This window comes from Salvelinus namaycush, chromosome 7, assembly GCF_016432855.1.
Source record: "Salvelinus namaycush isolate Seneca chromosome 7, SaNama_1.0, whole genome shotgun sequence".
NCBI classification, from domain to species: Eukaryota; Metazoa; Chordata; class Actinopteri; order Salmoniformes; family Salmonidae; genus Salvelinus; species Salvelinus namaycush.
The window spans coordinates 8,484,421-8,508,147 of NC_052313.1; the positions used below are offsets into that span (position 1 = coordinate 8,484,421).

The 23,727-nt window shown below is 44.9% G+C and overlaps 1 protein-coding gene across 4 annotated transcripts; it reads left to right on the top strand.

The window, feature by feature from the left end:
* Positions 1-1,814: 1,814 nt before the first annotated feature.
* Positions 1,815-23,431, top strand: LOC120050932 (myotubularin-related protein 6-like). 4 transcript variants are annotated; one of them, XM_038997469.1, is made up of 14 exons: positions 1,815-2,044; positions 10,967-11,086; positions 15,577-15,739; positions 16,048-16,205; positions 16,346-16,474; positions 17,796-17,930; positions 18,027-18,159; positions 18,229-18,338; positions 20,350-20,475; positions 21,741-21,884; positions 21,960-22,066; positions 22,169-22,303; positions 22,631-22,757; positions 22,849-23,431. In XM_038997469.1, the coding sequence occupies exons 1-14, from the start codon at positions 2,021-2,023 to the stop codon at positions 23,161-23,163; spliced, it is 1,926 nt and encodes a 641-aa protein (XP_038853397.1). In that variant the 5' UTR covers positions 1,815-2,020; the 3' UTR covers positions 23,164-23,431. The 4 variants fall into 4 exon arrangements, with proteins under 4 accessions (XP_038853397.1, XP_038853398.1, XP_038853395.1 ...); XM_038997470.1 differs by having other exon boundaries at positions 18,027-18,054; XM_038997467.1 differs by having other exon boundaries at positions 17,796-18,159.
* The last annotated feature ends 296 nt before the right edge of the window (positions 23,432-23,727 follow it).

The window sequence follows — 23,727 nt, forward strand, 5'->3', positions numbered from 1 at the left end:
CGTTTGATAGTGGTATTGACCACAATGTACATTTCTCATAATGTGTGTGAATATGTAAAAAAAAAAAAAAGTGCTTTGCTAATTTGAGAACGGGTTTTAAAATATGTTTGTGTTAATAAATATTACAGCAGAATGGCAAAGAACGTACTCTGACTTGACGTCAGTGCTCTTTACGTCGGAGCTTTAGAAAAAAGGCCTGAGATTTATAAGGAATAAATCTTTGTTCTACCCCAGCTGGCATGAGAGGAATATTGACTTTGCTCTTGATGTTTTCGACAACAAGGGTAATATTCTCACATATGAACAATTTATAACATTGAAAGAGTTTCCAATTTCCAGAGAGTTTAATTCTGTAATCAAAGCCGTTCACAGTGGTCTGACTACACTAATGAAAATTCATTTTAGCTTTGGTAATGATCACAAAGTTTATCCAGAACCAGTGTTGCCAACTAATTTTCAGGGTAAGTTGCTAGAGACGGGTTGATTTGTTGCTAAATGCGTTGTGATGTCATTTCGTGATAACGTAAAACTGCGTCATTACGTAGAATGCACAATAACGTCACTCAAATTGACTGGCCATCTCGGCAAAAAATATGATTTGACATTTGTTCACGTTCACGTTCTATGATATCCAATTTTGATTGAGACATGTTGATTGATGTTGTAAGTTCTGTTCAAGATCAAACATTTGTGATCAACTATATTCATTGGGTTTGGCTCGTCGAACCAGTACTACTGCTGCTGCAGTCAGCCAACAATGATTTGCAATTTACTGAAATTGCTGCTGGCCCGCTGCTGATGTAACCGATGTGAAATGGCTAGCTAATTAGCGGTGGTGCGCGCTAATAGCGTTTCAATCGGGTGACGTCACTCGCTCTAAGGCCTGAAGTAGTTGTTCCCCTTGCTCTGCAAGGGCCGCGGCTTTTGTGGAGCGCTGGCTAACGGTGTTTCGTGGGAGTTGTTGATGTGTGCAGAGGGTCCCTGGTTCTCGGGGCGAGGGACGGACGGAAGCAATACTGTGACATTAATGCTGTTGTGTGGTGCTGGAAGTGCACTTCAAAATGTTTAATAAGATATATCCATGTAATTCTATGATATCCAAATTTGTGTCAATTGATGATATCTGCGTTTTCTGTGAAAAAGAAGGTGAGAATCTGTCTCACTTGTTCTTTGAATTTAAATTTGTGTCAGAATTTTGGGAAAACCTTGCAATACTTATTTACCATTATTATGAACACTACCTATGTTTTTGACATGAAAGATATAATATGTTACTATTGCAATGATAACAAGACCACTGAAATGATTGTGATTTTTTTTAATTCTTGTTGCCAAATACTTCATAGACAAACAAAAATTCTAGACCAAATGATTTTTTATTTTATTGAATTTAACTATTTTATTAAAACATTAACCCTAGTGAACAATAACAAGAATAACATTTTCCTAAATCATTACAATAAGATTTTTTCAGAGTGACTACAATTGCACTAGAATTGTTTATTTTTTGTAAATATTTTTTATATTTTCTCGTTAATACCTGCGTTCTGTTTTGTATGATGTAAGAATGTAAATTGTTGATCTGTATTTTAAATTAAAAAAATAAAAAGGCTTGAGTTCGAGTTGGAATTCCGTGTTGGATGACCGGAAGTCGGAACTCGTTTTTTCTTTTTCGAGTTGCCCCTTTTGAATTTACTGATGTCTGAAGTCGGAGTTTTCCGAGTTCTCAGTTGTTTTGAACGCGGCATTGCTAATCACTGGTTAGAAACTAAATGTCCCATAATGCCTGGTGTGGTTGTAGTCCGTAGCAGAGAAGTACGCCCAAGCAGGAAGTGCTGTGAAGAGCGGATAGCTAGTATCTACTGAAAACATACACAATCGTGAACGCTCAACGAATGCCGGTAGCAAATAAAAAAAGCAATCAAATAACATCAGCTTGCCGCACCTTGATAGTCGATGTGCGAGCCATATCACCGGTCATCTGTTTATATCGTTGCTTGCACTGACAGCTGTCAGCGAAATGGAACATATCCGAACGCCAAAGGTAAGAAAGCTAACGTTAACTAACTTGCGTAGTTATTTTTCTACCACCCAGCAAAAACATTTAAAATGCATGCTATGTAGTTAGCTAGCTAACAATAATGACTTGCTATGCAATAACGAATGGTGCGTTGACAGTGGTGTCCAAATAGATATAGGATAATATTGCAAGGGTGGCTAGTTAGCCAGCCAGCTTTCTAATGTGTGTTCAGGGGTGTGTTTTGAATTATTTTTGTTGTATTAATAATATTTAGTCTCTCCTCAGACTAATATTGTTCTGTTTGTCCTGTGGGTACCTTTGCCACTGTTCCACCCTTGTGTACTGCTGTCATGGTGTATTTGTAATTTGCAATGTAATCTGTTACATGTAATCCGTTACAAATTTAAGTTTGTTCCACCTGAGCGAGTCTGACCTCAAGTCAGAGACCACTATGATGACACACCAAATGTGTTTGATGGATTGCGGGAAAAGTGTAGGAATAGGTTTTTTTAGGCTACAGTCCAAGTTATGTTTTCCAATGTTACGACTGCTGTCGGCATCCAAAGATTAACCAACTTGAATAAACACTTAAGGATGACAGCAGTGGTGTAGTCTACAACGTTATTTGTCACATGCCGAATACAACAGGTGTATGTATACCTTACAGTGAAATGCTTACTTACAAGCCCTTAACCAACAATGCATTTTTTAAAAATACATAAAAAGAAGTAAGAGATAAGAAAAACAGATAATTAAAGAGCAGCAGTAAATAACAATAGCGGTGCTATATACAGGGGGTACCGGTACAGAGTCAATGTGCGGGGGCACCGGTGTCAAGGTAATATGTACATGTAGGTAGAGTTATTAAAGTGACTATGCATAGATTATAAACAGAGAGTAGCAGCAGCGTGGAAGAGGGGGACACAATGCAAATAGTCTGGGTAGCCATTTGATTAGCTGTTCAGGAGTCTTATGGCTTGGGGGTAGAAGCTGTTTAGAAGCCTCTTGGACCTACACTTGGTGCTCCGGTACCGCTTGCCATGGGGTAGCAGAGAGAACAGTCTATGACTAGGGTGGCTGGAGTCTTTGACAATTTTTAGGGCCTTTCTCGGACACCGCCTGGTATAGAGGTCCTGGATAGCAGGAAGCTTGGCCATGGTGATGTACTGGGCCGCACGCACTACCCTCTGTAGTGCCTAGCTGTCGGAGGCCGAGCAGTTGCCATACCAGGCAGTGATGCAACCCCTTCAGGATGCTCTCGATGGCGCAACTGTAAAACCTGAGGACTCATGCCACATCTTTTCAGTCTCCTGAGGGGGAATAGGTTTTGTTGAGCCCTCTTCACAACTGTATTGGTGTGCTTGGACCATGTTAGTTTGTTGGTGATGTGGATGCCAAGGAACTTGAAGCTCTCAACCTGCTCGACTACAGCCATGTCGATGGGAAATGGGGTGTGCTCTGTCCTCTTTTTCCAGTAGTCCACTATCATCTCCTTTGTCTTGATCACGTTGAGGGAGAGGTTGTTGGCCTCCCTATAGGCTGTCTCATTGTTGTCGGTGATCAGACCGACCGCTGTTGTCATCAGCAAACTTAATGATGGTGTTGGAGTCGTGCCTGGCCGTGCAGTCATGAGTGAACAGGGAGTACAGGAGGGGACTGAGCACGGACTACTGAGGGGCCCCCGTGTTGAGGATCAGCGTGGTGGATGTGTTGTTACCTACCCTTACCACCTGCGAGCGGCCCGTCAGTAAGTCCATGATCCATTTCCAGATGGAGGTGTTTAGTCCCAGGGTCCTTAGCTTAGTGATGAGGTTAGAGGGCACTATGGTGTTAAACACAGAGCTGTAGTCAATGAATAGCATTCTTACATAGGTGTTCCTTTTGTCCAGGTGTGAAAGGACAGTGTGGAGTGCAGTAGAGATTACATCATCTGTGGATCTGTTGGTGCGGTATGCAAATTGGAGTGAGTCTAGGGTTTCTGGGCTAATGGTGTTGATGTGAGCCATGACCAGCCTTTCAAAGCATTTCATGGCTACAGACTTGTGCTACGAGTTGGTTGTAATTTAGGCAGGTTACCTTAGTGTTCTTGGGCACATGTACTATGGTGGTCTGCTTGAAACATGTTGGTATTACAGACTGTCAGGGAGAGGTTGAAAATGTCGGTGAAGACACTTGCCATTTGGTCAGCTCATGTTCGGAGTACACGTCCTGGTAATCTGTCTGATCCTGCGGCCTTGTGAATGTTGACCTGTTTAAAGGTCTTACTCACATCGGCTGCGGAGAGTGTGGTCACACAGTCGTCCAGGATAGCTGATTCTCTCATGCATGTTTCAGTGTTTCTTGCCTCAACGTGAGCATAGAAGTTATTTAGCTTGTCTGGTAGGCTCGTGTCACTGGGTAGCTCGCGGCTGTGCTTCCCTTTGTAGTCTGTAATAGTTTGCAAGCCCTGCCACATCCGACGAGCGTCGGAGCCGGTGTAGTCCGATTCGATCTTAGTCCTGTATTGACGCTTTGCCTGTTTGATGGTTCGTCAGAGGGCATAACAGGATTTCTTATAAGCTTCCGGGTTAGAGTCCTGCTCCTTGAAAGCGGCAGCTCTACCCTTTAGCTCAGTGTGAATGTTGCCTGTAATCCATGGCTTCTGGTTGGGGTATATACGTACAGTCACTTTGGGGACGATGTCCTCAATGCACTTTTTGATAAAGCCAGTGACTGATGTGGTGTACAATGCCATCAGAAGAATCCCGGAACATATTCCAGTGTGTGCTACCAAAACAGTCCTGTAGTTTAGCATCTGCTTCATCTGACTGAGTCACTGGTGCTTCCTGCTTTAATTTTAGCTTGTAAGCAGGAATCAGGAGGAAAGAATTATGGTCAGATTTGCCAAATGGATGGTGAGGGAGAGCTTTGTACACGTCTCTGTGTGTGGAGTAAAGGTGGTCTAGAATTTTCCCTCTGGTTGCACATTTAACATGCTGGTAGAAATGAGGTGAAACAGATTTAAGTTTCCCTACATTAAAGTCCCCAGCCACTAGGAGCGCCGTTTCTGGATGAGCGTTTTCCTGTTTGAATATGGCCATATACAGCTCATTGAGTGCGGTTTTAGTGCCAGCATCGGTCTGTGGTGGTATGTAGACAGCTATGAAAAATACAGATGAAATCTCTCTAGGTAGATAGTGTGGTCTACAGCTTTTCTTCTTATGCATAGGGGGCAGCATTTTCACGTTTGGATGAAAAGCGTGCCCAGAGTAAACTGCCTGCTACTCAGTCCCAGTTGCTAATATATGCATATTATTAGTAGATTTGGATAGAAAACACTCTGAAGTTTCTAAAACTGTTTGAATGATGTCTGTGAGTATAACAGAATAGAGGTCGACCGATTAATCGGAATGGCCGATTTCAAGTTTTCATAACAATCGGAAATCGGTAATTTTGCACCTTTATTTAACTAGTTAAGTCAGTTAAGAACACATTCTTATTTTCAATGATGGCCTAGGAACGATGGGTTAACTGCCTTGTTCAGGGGAAGAACGACAGATTTTTACCTTGTCAGCTCAGGGATTCAATCTTGCAACCTTACGGTTAACTAGTCCAACGCTCTAACCACCTGCCTCACGAGGAGCCCGCCTGTTACGCGAATGCAGTAAGAAGCCAAAGTAAGTTGCCAGCTAGCATTGAACTTATCTTATAAAAAACAATCAATCAATCATAATCACTAGTAATAACTACACATGGTTGATGATATTACTAGTTTATCTAGCGTGTCAAAAGAACACAGACACTGGACAGAGGAACTCTGCCTAGAAGGCCAGCATCCCGGAGTTGACTCTTCACTGTTGACGTTTAGACTGGTGTTTTGCGGGTACTATTTAATGAAACTAGACACTCTTATGTACTTGTCCTCTTGCTCAGTTGTGTACTGGGGCCTCCCACTCCTCTTTCTATTCTGGTTTGCGCTGTTCTGTAAAGAAAGTAGTACACAGCGTTGTACAAGTTCTTCAGTTTCTTGGAAATTTCTTGCATTGAATAGCCTTCATTTCTCAGAACAAGAATATAGACTGATGAGTTTCAGAAGAAAGTTCTTTGTTTCTGGCCATTTTGAGCCTGTAATCGAACCTACAAATGCTGACGCTCCAGATACTCATTTAGTCTAAAGAAGGCCTGTTTTATTCCTTCTTTAATCAGAACAACATTTTTCAGCTGTGCTAACATAATTGCAAAAGGGTTTTCTAATGATCAATTAGCCTTTTAAAATGATAAACTTGGATTAGCTAACACAACGTGCCATTGGAACACAGGAGTGATGGATGCTGATAATGGGCCTCTGTACACCTATGTAGATATTCCATAAAAAACTGTCGTTTCCAGCTACAGTAGTCATTTACAACATTAACAATGTCTACACTGTATTTCTGATCAGTTTGATGTTATCTTAGTGGACAAAAAAAGTGCTTTTCTTTCAAAAACAAAGACATTTCTAAGTGACTCTGAACTTTTGAACGCGTGTGTGTGTCTCGTTTTGGTCCCAGGAAAAGTGGATTCTGCTGCACGGCCTGGTCTTTAGAATGGTCTGTAGAATGGCCTGTAGAATGGTCTATAGGAGGGTATTTAGAATGAGTTTAATTGTCTATTAGGCTCGCGTTTTGGGTGGTGATTCAGAACAAGGGGGAGCAACTTGGTGAATCCACTGTGGACATAGATAACTTACACACTTTATCATGTAACTCAGTCAATCCACTGTGGACATAGATAACTTACACACTTTATCATGTAACTCAGTCAATCCACTGTGGACATAGATAACTTACACACTTTATCATGTAACTCAGTGAATCCACTGTGGACATAGATAACTTACACACTTTATCATGTAACTCAGTCAATCCACTGTGGACATAGATAACTTACACACTTTATCATGTAACTCAGTGAATCCACTGTGGACATAGATAACTTACACACTTTATCATGTAACTCAGTCAATCCACTGTGGACATAGATAACTTACACACTTTATCATGTAACTCAGTCAATCCACTGTGGACATAGATAACTTACACACTTTATCATGTAACTCAGTCAATCCACTGTGGACATAGATAACTTACACACTTTATCATGTAACTCAGTCAATCCACTGTGGACATAGATAACTTACACACTTTATCATGTAACTCAGTGAATCCACTGTGGACATAGATAACTTACACACTTTATCATGTAACTCAATGAATCCACTGTGGACATAGATAACTTACACACTTTATCATGTAACTCAGTGAATCCACTGTGGACATAGATAACTTACACACTTTATCATGTAACTCAGTGGAGATTAACTTCTTGGTTTACTCTCGGTTGTCTCTTCACTATGGCGCTTAATAACTGTGTGATGTGCCAGTGACCTGTTTTTGTAGCGAGCCGCCTCGTGTTTCTGTTTGTCCTCCTTGGCTCAAACACGATATTAGATTTATTAGACTAGCTTGCGTGTTTCCTGGTAATGCATTTAGTGTGACGGATCATGGGGCCACCATTTACGTCAAAGGAGCATTTTGTTATTGTTTCATCTGTGGATTTGTCCTTCAAACAGCTGCATATTATCAAGATATCAAAGTGTCACCAACTAAAAGTTAAACAATAGGCCTATAGCAAATGCAGCATATGACATTAATTTTACACATGTAAATAGCTCTTTTCAGTAGTGCTCAAAGCATGCCATTCCATGAGCGCAGCATTTATTTTTCAACTGGAGTCAATGAGCCCAATCAGTCCTCCATGACAAAGCAAAGTTGACTATTTTCCTTATGCTATAGTGAGTGACAACCACTGTTTTCTCAGGCTCAAAGCTTTCATGCTGGTGTAGCTTAATAAAAAGCCGTATTGAAGAGCCAACTCAGGCCTTTTTGGAGGGTCATTTTTCAGCAACTATTAAAAAAAAGTACTTCCGGGTCAGGGAATTTCAAAATAAAAATCCCCCACGTAATAGTCGAAATGTGTCAATAGCCTGTATTTATTCATCTAAACATTAACAATGATTCATATTTAAGTGACATTTGCATTACATTTGGGTTTTTAAACATGTTCCAAGGTCAAATGCATGCCCCCAATGCGAATCAATAGCAAACACTATTCTGGGTGCTGCAGTAAAAGTGTTGTAGGGAATACTCTGTACAACAAGATCCTGGGGGCAGAGCCCAAAAGACTGCAGACAGGAAACACCTGCAGGCGACCACACCCACCCTTTCACCTGGACAAAACAAAGAAGTGTGTCTGAACTGACACTCCTAGGGTGTGGTTGTTTTGTTCAGGTGAAAGGGTGGGAGGGGTTGCCTGCAGGGGTGTTTCCCATCTGCTGTATTTTGGACTCTGCCCCCAGAACCCTGTTTGATCTCTTAAAGCACAAAGACAGTCAGCCCCTGATATTTGGTTCATGGTTGCAATAAAGTGGATCATGCAAATATCCGGACCGGAGCAAGGAAATATAATGTATTATATTGGGACGGCAATGCACTTAGGATAAATGGTAAACAGAACAGACCGAGTCATCAGCTTGACTTCAGGCCAAGAAACAACCGTTTCTTCCCTCATCCTCTTTTTTCCATCTCCTTTAGCCTATACACACACACACACACACACACACACTTCCTGTTCTTCTGTTTTCTGCCAGTCCTTGACTGAGTTGACTGATCGCCATCCTGTGGAGTTGCCTAGCGCCAGGCGGGTTGCTGGGAGACAGAGAGAGACCTTTTCAAAGAGAGAGAATAGGCTATTTGTCTATATTCAGTCAAGTGTTCTAAATGATGTCATTAAAGTGAGACATAACCTACAAGGTGTGAAGACAAAAGGCTACAGAGTTAAGTTATTCATCTTGTAACCAGTCAGTCAGTGTTTTACCCTGGTCCCACTGACCCAATGTTCTGCTGATGTTAAAGCTGTGGCAGTGTTAACGAGGACATGGTAGTAGGTATTTTCCAATACTAATGCGGTAAACAAAGTGCATGGTGTTTTCCAATACTAAAACCATGAAATTACTACATTGGAAGGACATTCCATAGAACAAGTCAAAACCATTCAACAATCTGAGTTGAGGTGGATGAGAAGTTGAGCTTCACCAGCCGTGTAGAGAACCTTGTCAGGAACAAGCTGTGTATTGGCTTTTATTACCAGCACAAGGCTTGTTTTTTCCTTTACTGCTTGAAAGGAGTTGATTCGTTGTACTTTTCTCTCTGTGTTCGACCATGGTGATACTATTTCTGTACAAGTCTCCAGCTCTACGCTGCAGGCTCTTGACTCTGTGTATCATGCAGCCCTTCGTTTGTCACCAGTCAGAGACGTCTAACTCACCGCTGTGATCTCTACAGTGCTGTCGGGTGGACATCACTAGCAACATGCAGGCTCAAACACTGCTATATTCTTATTTATTAAAACTGCCATTGTATCTATTCTCTCTTCTCGCTCAATGAAAAGCCATACAAGCTCAGAGCTCATGCTAACAGCTCTGAATATGTTACCAGAGCATGGAAACAGGTCCTTTTCTTACTCAGCCCGCTGGTGCTGGATTTCCCTCCCAGCCAACCTACAGGTCCTTTTCTTACTCAGCCCGCTGGTGCTGGATTTCCCTCCCAGCCAACCTACAGGTCCTTTTCTTACTCAGCCCCATGGTGCTGGATTTCCCTCCCAGCCAATCTACAGGTCCTTTTCTTACTCAGCCCCATGGTGCTGGATTTCCCTCCCAGCCAACCTACAGGTCCTTTTCTTACTCAGCCCCATGGTGCTGGATTTCCCTCCCAGCCAACCTACAGGTCCTTTTCTTACTCAGCCCCATGGTGCTGGATTTCCCTCCCAGCCAACCTACAGGTCCTTTTCTTACTCAGCCCCATGGTGCTGGATTTCCCTCCCAGCCAACCTACAGGTCCTTTTCTTACTCAGCCCCATGGTGCTGGATTTCCCTCCCAGCCAACCTACAGGTCCTTTTCTTACTCAGCCCCATGGTGCTGGATTTCCCTCCCAGCCAACCTACAGGTCCTTTTCTTACTCAGCCCCATGGTGCTGGATTTCCCTCCCAGCCGACCTACAGGTCCTTTTCTTACTCAGCCCCATGGTGCTGGATTTCCCTCCCAGCCAACCTACAGGTCCTAGTGTCTCTGGAGGAGGTCAAAGGACAAATAGAGGAACAGGTTGTTTAGACATGTAGTTGTTTCTAGATGTCACCTGATGTCACTAGTTTGCGTTGTCTTATGTAAGGAAGCATGTTTTACTTTACACATGCCTGTACACACACCACACACACACACACACACACAGACACTGTTTGTTTGCTGTTGTATTTGTGCTGTTTCCAGTATCTTCTGTCTGTTTTGTCTTAATTCAAAAACGTTTTTTTTTTATCTCAGCCCCCGTCCCCACAGGAGGCCTTTTGCCGTCATTGTAAATAAGAATTGGTTCTTAATTGACTTGCCTAGTTAATTATTTTCTTGGATCTATGTGTTTGAGTGAATGAGGGAGAGAGGGCGAGAGGAGGAAAGAGCGAGAGAGATTAACAGTGCGTTCATGTGTGGGAGCTGAGATGAGCTGAGGGAAGTTTATTGAAATTCCAGTAACAGGTGACATGCAAGTCACAGCCACTCCAAAGCTCTTCTATATATACAGCTGTCATTATAATTGCCAGCCTTTCTTTCTGGCTAAGTGGCTAATGCTCTGCTTGTTGTATAACTGACAACAAGTACTGTGTCTGACACATCTATATAGATTGACAGCTGCGTATCCTATTTCATTTCTGTGTGTGGGGGTCATTGTTTACCTGGGTTCTAACCGTTGTTTACCTGTGTGTGTGTGTGGGGGTCATTGTTTACCTGGGTTCTAACTGTTGTTTACCTGTGTGTGTGGGTGGGGGTCATTGTTTACCTGGGTTCTAACCGTTGTTTACCTGTGTGTGTACTTGTGCAGGTGGAGCAGGTGCGTCTGTTGGACCGCTTCAGTAACAAGTCAACCAGCGGGACGCTGCACCTGACAGCTACACACCTCATCTTCGTGGAGAGCAATGCCGACGCGGCACAGGAGATCTGGGTGAGAAGGAGAACACACCTTATCTCACACAGAGCTCTGAATTCAGAATGTAGGACTTCCTTTAGCTCCTGCTTGACACACACATCTACAGTGTACTTTGATACATGGGTGTTTTGATTGTGTGGGTGTATTGTTGTCTGTCTAGCGGTGAAAGATAATTACTGTTGAGACACCGTGGGAACCGGGTTCAGCCTTCCTCACGTGACAACTGTTGCTACAATAACCTGCCGGCCCAGCCTTGTCTCCCGTCGCCTTGGTAACCTGTTGACAGTGCTAGGTGGAAAGGGAAGGAGGGAGAGGTAGTAGGAATGGCCTAGGTTGAGCAGCTGAATCAGGTGTGTTAGTTGGTGCTGGGCTGGAGCCTGGAACACAAGTCTGTAAACCCTGTGGCTCTTCAGGGCTTTCAGTCACATCTCTGGTCTATGAAGTTACAGTCTACAGTGTGATTTTAGCAGAGAAACTGCTGCCAAAGTTCCTACACAATTCCTTCCTCTTCTACTGTTGAGCACAGGGAAAGTATGTGTGTAGGAGTTAATTTGGTAGCTAGCTGTCAGTCAGCATTTGAAGTCTCTCCTCTCTCTCCAAGGGGCTTTATTGGCATGGGAAACATGTTTACATCGCCAAAGCAAGTGAAATGCATAAACAAAAGGGAAATAAACAATCAGAAAGTAACAGTGAACATTACACTCACTCAAGTTTTAAAATAATGTAGACATTTCAAATATTATATTATTGGCTACAGTGTTATAAAAATGTGCAAATAGTTGAAGTATGAAAGGGAAAATAATTAAACAGATAAATATAGTTTGTATTTACAATGGTGTTTGTTCTTCATTGGTTGCCCTTTTCTTGTGGCAACAGGTTACAAATCTTGCTGCTGTGATGTCACACTGTGATATTTCACCCAGTAGATATGGGAGTTTATCAAGCTTGGATTTGTTTTCAAATTCTTTGTGGATCTGTGTAATCTGAGGGAAATATGTCTCTCTAATATGGTCATACATTGGGCAGGAGGTTAGGAAGTGCAGCTCAGTTTCCACCTCATTTTGTGGGCAGTGAGCACACTTCTCTTGAGAGCCAGGTCTGCCTATGACGGCCTTTCTCAATAGCAAGGCTATGCTCACTGAGTCTGTACATAGTCAAAGTTTTCCTTAAGTTTGGGTCAGGTATTCAGTCACAGTGGTCAGGTATTCTGCCACGGTGTACTCTCTGTTTAGGGCCAAATAACATTCCTGTTTGCTGTTTTTTTGTTAATTACTTGACACATTGGAAATAATTATCTTTTAGTTTTCTCATGATTTGGTTGGGTCTAATTGTGTTGCTGTCTTTGGGCTCTGGGGTCTGTTTGTGTTGGTGAACAGAGCCCCAGGACCAGCTTGCTTAGGGGACTCTTCTCCAGGTTCATCTCTCTGTTGGGTTCTGAAAATATGAAATATACTTAATCATGTTACTGAGAGGAGAATGTATAATGTTTACATTCTGTCTGGATATGTTATTGTTTAGCCATCTGTTATTGTTTAGCCATCTGTTATTGTTAGCCATCTGTTATTGTTAGCCATCTGTTATTGTTTAGCCATCTGTTATTGTTTAGCCATCTGTTATTGTTTAGCCATCTGTTATTGTTAGCCATCTGTTATTGTTAGCCATCTGTTATTGTTAGCCATCTGTTATTGTTAGCCATCTGTTATTGTTAGCCATCTGTTATTGTTTAGCCATCTGTTATTGTTAGCCATCTGTTATTGTTAGCCATCTGTTATTGTTAGCCATCTGTTATTGTTTAGCCATCTGTTATTGTTTAGCCATCTGTTATTGTTTAGCCATCTGTTATTGTTTAGCCATCTGTTATTGTTAGCCATCTGTTATTGTTAGCCATCTGTTATTGTTAGCCATCTGTTATTGTTTAGCCATCTGTTATTGTTTAGCCATCTGTTATTGTTTAGCCATCTGTTATTGTTTAGCCATCTGTTATTGTTTAGCCATCTGTTATTGTTAGCCATCTGTTATTGTTAGCCATCTGTTATTGTTAGCCATCTGTTATTGTTAGCCATCTGTTATTGTTAGCCATCTGTTATTGTTAGCCATCTGTTATTGTTAGCCATCTGTTATTGTTAGCCATCTGTTATTGTTTAGCCATCTGTTATTGTTTAGCCATATGTTATTGTTTAGCCATCTGTTATTGTTAGCCATCTGTTATTGTTAGCCATCTGTTATTGTTAGCCATCTGTTATTGTTAGCCATCTGTTATTGTTAGCCATCTGTTATTGTTAGCCATCTGTTATTGTTAGCCATCTGTTATTGTTAGCCATCTGTTATTGTTTAGCCATCTGTTATTGTTTAGCCATCTGTTATTGTTAGCCATCTGTTATTGTTAGCCATCTGTTATTGTTAGCCATCTGTTATTGTTAGCCATCTGTTATTGGTTAGCCATCTGTTATTGGTTAGCCATCTGTTATTGGTTAGCCATCTGTTATTGGTTAGCCATCTTATTGTTTAGCCATCTGTTATTGTTAGCCATCTGTTATTGTTAGCCATCTGTTATTGTTAGCCATCTGTTATTGTTTAGCCATCTGTTATTGTTTAGCCATCTGTTATTGTTTAGCCATCTGTTATTGTTTAGCCATCTGTTATTGTTTAGCCATCTGTTATTGTTTAGCCATCTGTTATTGTTAGCCATCTGTTATTGTTAGCCATCTGTTATTGTTAGCCATCTGTTATTGTTTAGCCATCTGTTATTGTTTAGCCATCTGTTATTGTTTAGCCATCTGTTATTGTTAGCCATCTGTTATTGTTAGCCATCTGTTATTGTTAGCCATCTGTTATTGGTTAGCCATCTGTTATTGGTTAGCCATCTGTTATTGTTTAGCCATCTGTTATTGTTTAGCCATCTGTTATTGTTTAGCCATCTGTTATTGTTTAGCCATCAGGGATCCTACGGGAGGTGAAAAGACAGTCTGGTACGAGTCAACATGACAGCTGTGAGTTGGGGAGGAGTGAGCACTTTGGGGCAGGGGGCAGGTCAGATGAAGAAGTGAGGAAGAACAGATATCACTAAGGTTCTGTCTAGCAACAGAGATGCATTGGCTGATCAGACGTGTAGGAGGAGACTCAGCCTAGGAGAAAGGGTTACATATCAGTGCTTGTGTGAATGTCTTATGCAGCTGTATCGACCCAATGGGTGAATAAACTTGGTTTGAGCTTTATTAAGCGTCCGTGAGTTTTAATAGGTTCATTTAGAACCTGACAAAGGTTTGGGAATCGCTTCCTTTTAGGTGGTTGTAGAATTTAGTGGCTCTTTTCTGGATTTTGATAATTAGCAGGTATTGACCAAAATCTGCTCTGCGTGCATTATTTGGTGTTTTACGTTGTACAGAGGATGTTTTTGCAGAATTCTGCATGCAGAGTCTCAATTTGGTGTTTGTCCCATTTTGTGAATTCTTGGTTGGTGAGCGGACCCCAGATCTCACAACCATAAAGGGCAATGGGTTCTATAACTGATTCAAGTATTTTTAGCCAGATCCTAATTGGGATGTCCTTTTGATTGCATAGAAGGCTGTTCTTGCTTTGTCTCTCAGATCATTCACAGATTTGTGGAAGTTACTTGTGGTGCTGATGTTTAGGCCGAGGTATGTATAGTTTTGTGTGTTCTTGGGCAACAGTGTCTTGATGGAATTTGTATTTGTGGTTCTGGCAACTGGACCTTTTTTGGAGCACCATTATTTTTTGTCTTACTGAGATTTACTGTCAGGGCCCAGGTCTGACAGAATCTGTGCAGAAGATCTAGGTGCTGCTGTAGGCCCTCCTTGGTTAGTGACAGAAGCACCAGAGCATCAGCAAACAGTAGACATTTGACTTCATATTCTAGTAGGGTGATACCGGGTGCTGCAGACTGTTCTAGTGCCCTTGTCAATTCGTAGATAAGTGTTGATGAGGGTTAAGCTGCAACCCCCCCCCCCCCCCCCCAGCACTGAGGAAATCTGTTTTTTTCACATAATAACCGCACATTTGTGGTTTGTGTACATGACTTTTATAATGTTGTATTTTTCCCCCTAACACCACTTTCACTCACTTGTCTCACACACACACCTCTGTCTGTGCTGGAATGTTCCGCTAGTGATTAACTATGCTGATGAATGCTCATTTGAATAACTTCCCAGGATTAAAGTCCCTATAGAGTTGTGGGTTATCTAATATGCATTCACACACTGCTGGCATACAGAAAGATATATGATGATCTATACTGATTGTGTGTGTGTGTGTGTGTGTGTGTGTGTGTGTGTGTGTGTGTGTGTGTGTGTGTGTGTGTGTGTGTGTGTGTGTGTGTGTGTGTGTGTGTGTGTGTGTGTGTGTGTGTGAAATGTTCAATAGAGCGAGAGAATAAAAGAGAGCCTGTTCCACCTGTATAAATGACATCAGACTGAACATGTCCAGTATTTAGGCCTTGTGTAATGATCAGTCTTTGTGTGTCATGTCTGTTTTGTGTTCCCCTCCAGATCCTGCACCACCACATAGGGTCAGTGGAGAAGCTGTCGTTGACCACCAGCGGGTGTCCTCTGGTCATCCAGTGTCGTAACTTCAGAGTGGTCCACTTTGTGGTCCAGAGAGAGAGAGACTGTCACGACATCTACAGCTCACTGCTCAGACTGCTACGACCAGGTACCTACTGTGTGTCTGGGTCTCTGTCTTTCAGTGTGTGCAGGATGCTTGAGTCAAGTGAAGTTTCAAAATAAAGTTCACATTTTCTCTCTTTTCCCCTTCTCTTCTCCTTCCTTCCCTCCCTCTCTCCTCCTCTTCCCTCCCTCTCTCCTCCTCTTCCCTCCCTCTTCTCCTCTCCATCTCCCTCCCTCTCTTTTCTCTTCTCTCCCACCCCTCCCTCCCTCTCTTTCCTCTTCTCTCCCACCCCTCCCTCCCTCTCTCCTCTCTGCCTCCTCCTCTCTCTTCTCCATCTCTCTCTCCCTTCCTAGTATCCTATGAGGAGCTCTATGCGTTCTCCTACAACCCCAAGCAGAACGAGCAGCAGAGAGAGGAGGGCTGGCAGCTCAACGACCTGGGGGCGGAGTTTGAGAGGATGGGCGTCCCCTGCGACCAATGGCAGCTCACTGACGTCAACAGGAACTACAAGGTTGGGGGTCTATCAATAGTAAATGTTAGGCGTTGGCCCTGTCAGAAACAAACCGTTGGTGTCTGCAGATCTAATGGAATAGTGTTGATTGGATGTTTTACAACCTGTCCTATGTAATATTCCCTCTGGTTGTGTTGTAGATATGTGAGACGTATCCCAGGGACCTGTATGTGCCCATCGCAGCCAGTAAGCCCATCATCGTCGGCAGCTCCAAGTTCAGGAGCAAAGGACGCTTCCCTGTCCTAACATACTTCTATCAGGAGAAGAAGGTAACACCTAACCCTTACCCAGCGTCCTCCTAAACCTTACCCAGCGTCCTCCTAACCCTTACCCAGCGTCCTCCTAACCCTTACCCAGCGTCCTCCTAACCCTTACCCAGCGTCCTCCTAACCCTTACCCAGCGTCCTCCTAACCCTTACCCAGCGTCCTCCTAACCCTTACCCAGCGTCCTCCTAACCCTTACCCAGCGTCCTCCTAACCCTTACCCAGCGGCCCCCTAACCCTTACATTACCCAGCGGCCCCCTAACCCTTACATTACCCAGCGGCCCCCTAACCCTTACCTTACCCAGCGGCCTCCTAACCCTTACCTTACCCAGCGGCCTCCTAACCCTTACCTTACCCAGCGGCCTCCTAACCCTTACCTTACCCAGCGGCCCCCTAACCCTTACCTTACCCAGCGGCCCCCTAACCCTTACCTTACCCAGCGGCCCCCTAACCCTTACCTTACCCAGCGGCCCCCTAACCCTTACCTTACCCAGCGGCCCCCTAACCCTTACCTTACCCAGCGGCCCCCTAACCCTTACCTTACCCAGCGGCCCCCTAACCCTTACCTTACCCAGCGGCCCCTAACCCTTCCCTTACCCAGCGGCCCCCTAACCCTTACCTTACCCAGCGGCCCCCTAACCCTTACCTTACCCAGCGGCCCCCTAACCCTTACCTTACCCAGCGGCCCCCTAACCCTTACCTTACCCAGCGGCCCCCTAACCCTTACCTTACCCAGCGGCCCCCTAACCCTTACCTTACCCAGCGGCCCCCTAACCCTTACCTTACCCAGCGGCCCCCTATCCCTTACCTTACCCAGCGTCCCCCTAACCCTTACCTTACCCTGCATCCTCCTAACCCTTACCTTACCCAGCGTCCTCCTAACCCTTACCTTACCCTGCGTCCTCCTAACCCTTACCTTACCCTGCGTCCTCCTAACCCTTACCTTACCCTGCATCCTCCTAACCCTTACCTTACCCAGAGTCCTTCTAACCCTTACCCAGAGTCCTTCTAACCCTTAACTTACCCACCGTCTTCCTAACATCTTACCTCCATCCCAAACCTACATATAACCCAGTGGAGGCTTCTGAGGGGCGGAAGGCTCATAATAATGTCCAGAACGGAGCAAATAGAATGGCATCAAACAGTTGGAAACCATGGAAACCATGTGTTTGATGTATTTGATACCATTCCACTGATTCCGCTCCAGTCATTAACACAAGCCTGTCCTCCCCAAATAAAGTGCCACCAACCTCCTGTGATATAATCCCTAAAACATCATCAGGTTTGTGTGGCCTAATCTGCATGCTCGTCTCTGCCCCCTGCAGGCAGCGGTGTGTCGGTGCAGCCAGCCTCTCTCTGGGTTCAGCGCGCGATGCCTGGAGGACGAGAGCATGCTGCAGGCCATCAGCAAAGCCAATCACAACAGCAGATTTGTCTACGTCATGGATACCAGGCCCAAGGTACCCAATCCCGACATGGCTAGCTATCTCTTCCCACAGAAGTATGTGGACATTCTCAGTCCCTCTGTTTGTGTTCATCTTCCTCCCTCTCTGCAGTTGAATGCCATGGCCAACAGAGCAGCAGGTAAAGGCTACGAGAATGAAGATAACTACTCCAACATCCGCTTCCAGTTTGTGGGGATCGAGAACATCCACGTGATGAGGACCAGCCTACAGAAACTACTGGAAGGTTGGTTACGCTCAAACTCGCTCACTCACTCACTCAGACTCCCTCTACCTCTCTCTCTGTCTCTCTTAGTGGTGGGAACTCGTTCTCTGTCAGTGAATGACTACCTGCTGGGCTTGGAGAGCTCTGGTTGGTTACGACACGTCAAAGCAGTGGTAGACGCAGCCATCTTCCTCACCAAGGTAAGACCCCGGGCCTCCAATCCCCTTCTGCTCTTCAGGTCTAGTTAGTCCCGGCCCCTTCTGCTCTTCAGGTCTAGTTAGTCCCGGCCCCTTCTGCTCTTCAGGTCTAGTTAGTCCCGGCCCCTTCTGCTCTTCAGGTCTAGTTAGTCCCGGCCCCTTCTGCTCTTCAGGTCTAGTTAGTCCCGGCCCCTTCAGGTCTAGTTAGTCCCGTCCCCTTCTGCTCTTCAGGTCTAGTTAGTCCCGGCCCCTTCTGCTCTTCAGGTCTAGTTAGTCCCGGCCCCTTCTGCTCTTCAGGTCTAGTTAGTCCCGGCCCCTTCAGGTCTAGTTAGTCCCGTCCCCTTCTGCTCTTCAGGTCTAGTTAGTCCCGTCCCCTTCAGGTCTAGTTAGTCCCGTCCCCTTCTGCTCTTCAGGTCTAGTTAGTCCCGTTCCCTTCAGGTCTAGTTAGTCCCGTTCCCTTCAGGTCTAGTTAGTCCCGTTCTCTTCAGGTCTAGTTAGTCCCGTTCTCTTCAGGTCTAGTTAGTCCCGTTCTCTTCAGGTCTAGTTAGTCCCGTTCTCTTCAGGTCTAGTTAGTCCCGTTCTCTTCAGGTCTAGTTAGTCCCGTTCTCTTCAGGTCTAGTTAGTCCCGTTCTCTTCAGGTCTAGTTAGTCCCGTCCTCTTCAGGTCTAGTTAGTCCCGTCCCCTTCTGCTCTTCAGGTCTAGTTAGTCCCGTCCCCTTCTGCTCTTCAGGTCTAGTTAGTCCCGTTCCCTTCAGGTCTAGTTAATCCCGTTCTCTTCAGGTCTAGTTTGTCCCGTTCCCTTCAGGTCTAGTTAGTCCCGTTCTCTTCAGGTCTAGTTAGTCCCGTTCCCTTCAGGTCTAGTTAGTCCCGTTCCCTTCAGGTCTAGTTAGTCCCGTCCTCTTCAGGTCTAGTTAGTCCCGTCCCCTTCAGGTCTAGTTAGTCCCGTCCCCTTCAGGTCTAGTTAGTCCCGTTCCCTTCAGGTCTAGTTAGTCCCGTTCCCTTCAGGTCTAGTTAGTCCCGTTCCCTTCAGGTCTAGTTAGTCCCGTTCCCTTCAGGTCTAGTTAGTCCCGTTCCCTTCAGGTCTAGTTAGTCCCGTTCCCTTCAGGTCTAGTTAGTCCCGTTCTCTTCAGGTCTAGTTAGTCCCGTTCCCTTCAGGTCTAGTTAGTCCCGTTCCCTTCAGGTCTAGTTAGTCCCGTTCCCTTCAGGTCTAGTTAGTCCCGTTCTCTTCAGGTCTAGTTAGTCCCGTTCTCTTCAGGTCTAGTTAGTCCCGTTCCCTTCTGCTCTTCAGATCTAGTTAGTCCCCTCTCCTTCTGCTCTTCAGGTCTAGTTAGTCCCGTTCTCTTCAGGTCTAGTTAGTCCCACTGATGTTGGAATGTCTTCACTGGACTGCATCCAACAACTGTTACATGTTTTGATAACGACAAGGGAAGTGATTAGTCTTTCACTCTCACAATTCACTTCAAGGGGCTTTATTGGAATGGGAAACAAATGTTAACATTGCCAAAACAAGTGAACTAGATAAACAATAGTGAAATAAACAATAAAAAATTAACAGTAAACATTACCCTCACAAAAGTTACAAAGAAATAGACATTTCAAATGTAATATATTTTATTTATTTCAGCTTTATTTAACCAGGTAGGCCAGTTGAGAACAAGTTCTCATTTGCAACTGCGACCTGGCCAAGATAAAGTAAAGCAGTGTGGCACAAACAACAACACAGAGTTACACATGGAATAAACAAACATACAGTCAATAATACAGTGTGTGCAAATGAATTAAGATTAGGGAGGTAAGGCAATAAATAGGCCATAGTGGCGAAGTAATTACAATGTAGCATTTAAACACACAACTTCCATATTATGGCTATTTTCAGTGTTGTAACGATGTACAAAAGGGAAAATAAATAGACATAAATATGGGTTGTATTTACAATGGTGTTTGTTCTTCACTGGTTGCCCTTGTGGTAACAGGTCACATCTCTCTCTCTTCCTCCTCCCCCCCTCCCTCCATAGGCAGTAACAGTAGAAGGAGCCAGTGTGTTGGTCCATTGTTCAGACGGCTGGGATCGGACAGCCCAGGTCTGCTCTCTGGGAGCTCTGCTCATGGACCCCTACTACCGCACCATCAAAGGCTTCATGGTAGGTCTGTGTAATACCGCACCATCAAAGGCTTCATGGTAGGTCTGTGTAATACCGCACCATCAAAGGCTTCATGGTAGGTCTGTGTAATACTGCACCATCAAAGGCTTCATGGTAGGTCTGTGTACTACCGCACCATCAAAGGCTTCATGGTAGGTCTGTGTACTACCGCACCATCAAAGGTTCATGGTAGGTCTGTGTAATACCGCACCATCAAAGGCTTCATGGTAGGTCTGTGTAATACCGCACCATCAAAAACTTCATGGTAGGTCTGTGTAATACCGCACCATCAAAGGCTTCATGGTAGGTCTGTGTAATACCGCACCATCAAAGGCTTCATGGTAGGTCTGTGTACTACCTCACCATCAAAGGCTTCATGGTAGGTCTGTGTACTACCACACCATCAAAGGCTTCATGGTAGGTCTGTGTACTACCTCACCATCAAAGGCTTCATGGTAGGTCTGTGTACTACCACACCATCAAAGGCTTCATGGTAGGTCTGTGTACTACCACACCATCAAAGGCTTCATGGTAGGTCTGTGTAATACCACACCATCAAAGGCGTCATGGTAGGTCTGTGTAATACCGCACCATCAAAGGCGTCATGGTAGGTCTGTGTACTACCGCACCATCAAAGGCTTCATGGTAGGTCTGTGTACTACCACACCATCAAAGGCTTCATGGTAGGTCTGTGTACTACCTCACCATCAAAGGCTTCATGGTAGGTCTGTGTACTACCACACCATCAAAGGCTTCATGGTAGGTCTGTGTACTACCACACCATCAAAGGCTTCATGGTAGGTCTGTGTAATACCACACCATCAAAGGCGTCATGGTAGGTCTGTGTAATACCGCACCATCAAAGGCGTCATGGTAGGTCTGTGTACTACCGCACCATCAAAGGCGTCATGGTAGGTCTGTGTACTACCGCACCATCAAAGGCGTCATGGTAGGTCTGTGTAATACCGCACCATCAAAGGCGTCATGGTAGGTCTGTGTAATACTGCACCATCAAAGGCGTCATGGTAGGTCTGTGTAATACCGCACCATCAAAGGCTTCATGGTAGGTCTGTGTAATACCGCACCATCAAAGGCTTCATGGTAGGTCTGTGTACTACCGCACCATCAAAGGCTTCATGGTAGGTCTGTGTACTACCGCACCATCAAAGGCTTCATGGTAGGACACAACACAACTTCCCTATGCCTGTAGAGATGGGTAAAAGGAATATCATGCCATAAGAAGCCCTGTTCTCTCTGTGGTTCAGGTCCTCATAGAGAAAGACTGGATCTCATTTGGACACAAGTTTGCAGACAGATGTGATCAGTTGGATGGTGACCCCAAGGAGGTGTCGCCAGTCTTCACACAGTTCCTGGAGTGTGTGTGGCAGCTCACGGAACAGTTCCCCCAGGTAGGTGTGTGTGCCAGAATACTCACCACATAGCAGCCATGAGTGATGATGGTGATGATGCCTACTCTTCCTCAGGCGTTTGAGTTCAATGAGTGGCTGCTGCTGCAGATCCATGAACATGTTCACTCCTGTCAGTACGGGAACTTCCTGGCTAACAACCAGAGACGGAGAGAAGAGCTGCAGTGAGTAACATATATACACACACACACACACACATACACACACACACACACACACACACACACAGACAGTATGCATACTAAACTCGTATCTTCTCCCACCAGACTCAAAGATAGGACTCACTCTCTGTGGGCGTTTCTGTTGAGTGAGGGGCAGAACTACCTAAACCCCGCCTACTGCCCCGCCTACGCAGAGACGCACCCCGTCCTAGAACCCTCCACCCTGCCCTGCCACCTCAAGTAAGATCTAGTTGTTTACCTCATCTCGCTCTCTCTCCTTATATCTCTCTTTCAATCTCATCCACTCTACCCTCCTCTTTTCTCTGTCCTTCCCTCAGCTTTGTTACTCCTCTCCTCTCTCTCTCTCTCTCTTCTCCTCATCTCTCTCTCTCTCTTTCTCCTCCTCTCTTTCTCCTCCTCTCTCTCTCCTCTCTCTCTCCTCTCTTTCTCCTCTCTCATATATATATATATATATCAACCCTGCCCTACAACCTCACGTGAATGTTACTCCTTAATTTCCCTAATTTCTCTCACTCTCTCACCCCCCCCCCCCCCCCCCCCCGCCAGGTTCTGGAGGAATATGTACCACCAGTTTGATCGTTCCATGCACCCCCGTCAGTCTGTCCTGAAAAACGTTCTCACCCTGAAAGAGAGCAACCGCCAACTGGAAGACACAATAAAGAAACTGGAGGCTGTGAGTACACTCCTTGTTCTCTATCTCTCTCTACGCTCTCACCCTCTCTCTCATGACCTCATTTAACCCTGTCTTCTCTCTGTCCCTCCAGAGACTACAGAAGCATGGCATCAGCCCCCCCACCCCAGACCCCCAGGCCCCCCCTAAAGACCAACGCACCCTCCCTAACCATACGCGGCCCCACTCCCTCATCCTGGGAGCCCCCCTCAGCCGTAAGGAGGCGCAGCATCAGGAGGAGGTGGGAGAGGAGGCAAAAGAATGCTGCAGTGACACAGAGCGGACAGTAGAGGGAAGCAGTGGTTCAGAGCGCAAGGAGAGCTACGGAGACCTGCAGGGGACATACGGGGCTAAGGTGGAGCCCACTGTGGTCAGCCTGGAGTTTGGAGTGGCCCGCATGACATGCTGAGGCATTGTGGGATACTGGAGGAGGGGAGATTGGACTGGAATGGACGGAGAGATAGGGGGGGGGGGGGGGCTGAGCGATGTGGTGACTGAAGGATGTGTGTCTGTTTGTTGGTGTGAGTGGGTGTGTGTTGTGTTCAGCCATATTCCTATGAGGGTGTACTGTATGCCTGTAATGTACGTCTCTGTGGAAAGAGACATTATGGCATTTACTGCACTTAGAAAGGCTGTTTTATGAATGTTGAAAAGAATAGAGAATAAATGAAAAGATGAAACCATTTGTTCTGTGTATTATTCAAGTCAGTGACTAAAGCACTGTAGGACCCCTTCCAGACATCACACTGCTCTGATCCCTTGATGTTTAAACCAGCAGATCCGAGTCGTTGTGAACATCCCATATTTAATGTTCTCAATATTGACATCCTCCCAATGGGACCACAGCCAGGTACAGATTTCAGTCCTAAAACTCTTCCATCCTCTGTCAAAGCCAGATCAACTTTGGATAAGCCTGTTTTAACATGTGGATGGCATGATTCCTCTTTAATCTGAATGATGATGGATTCTGAAT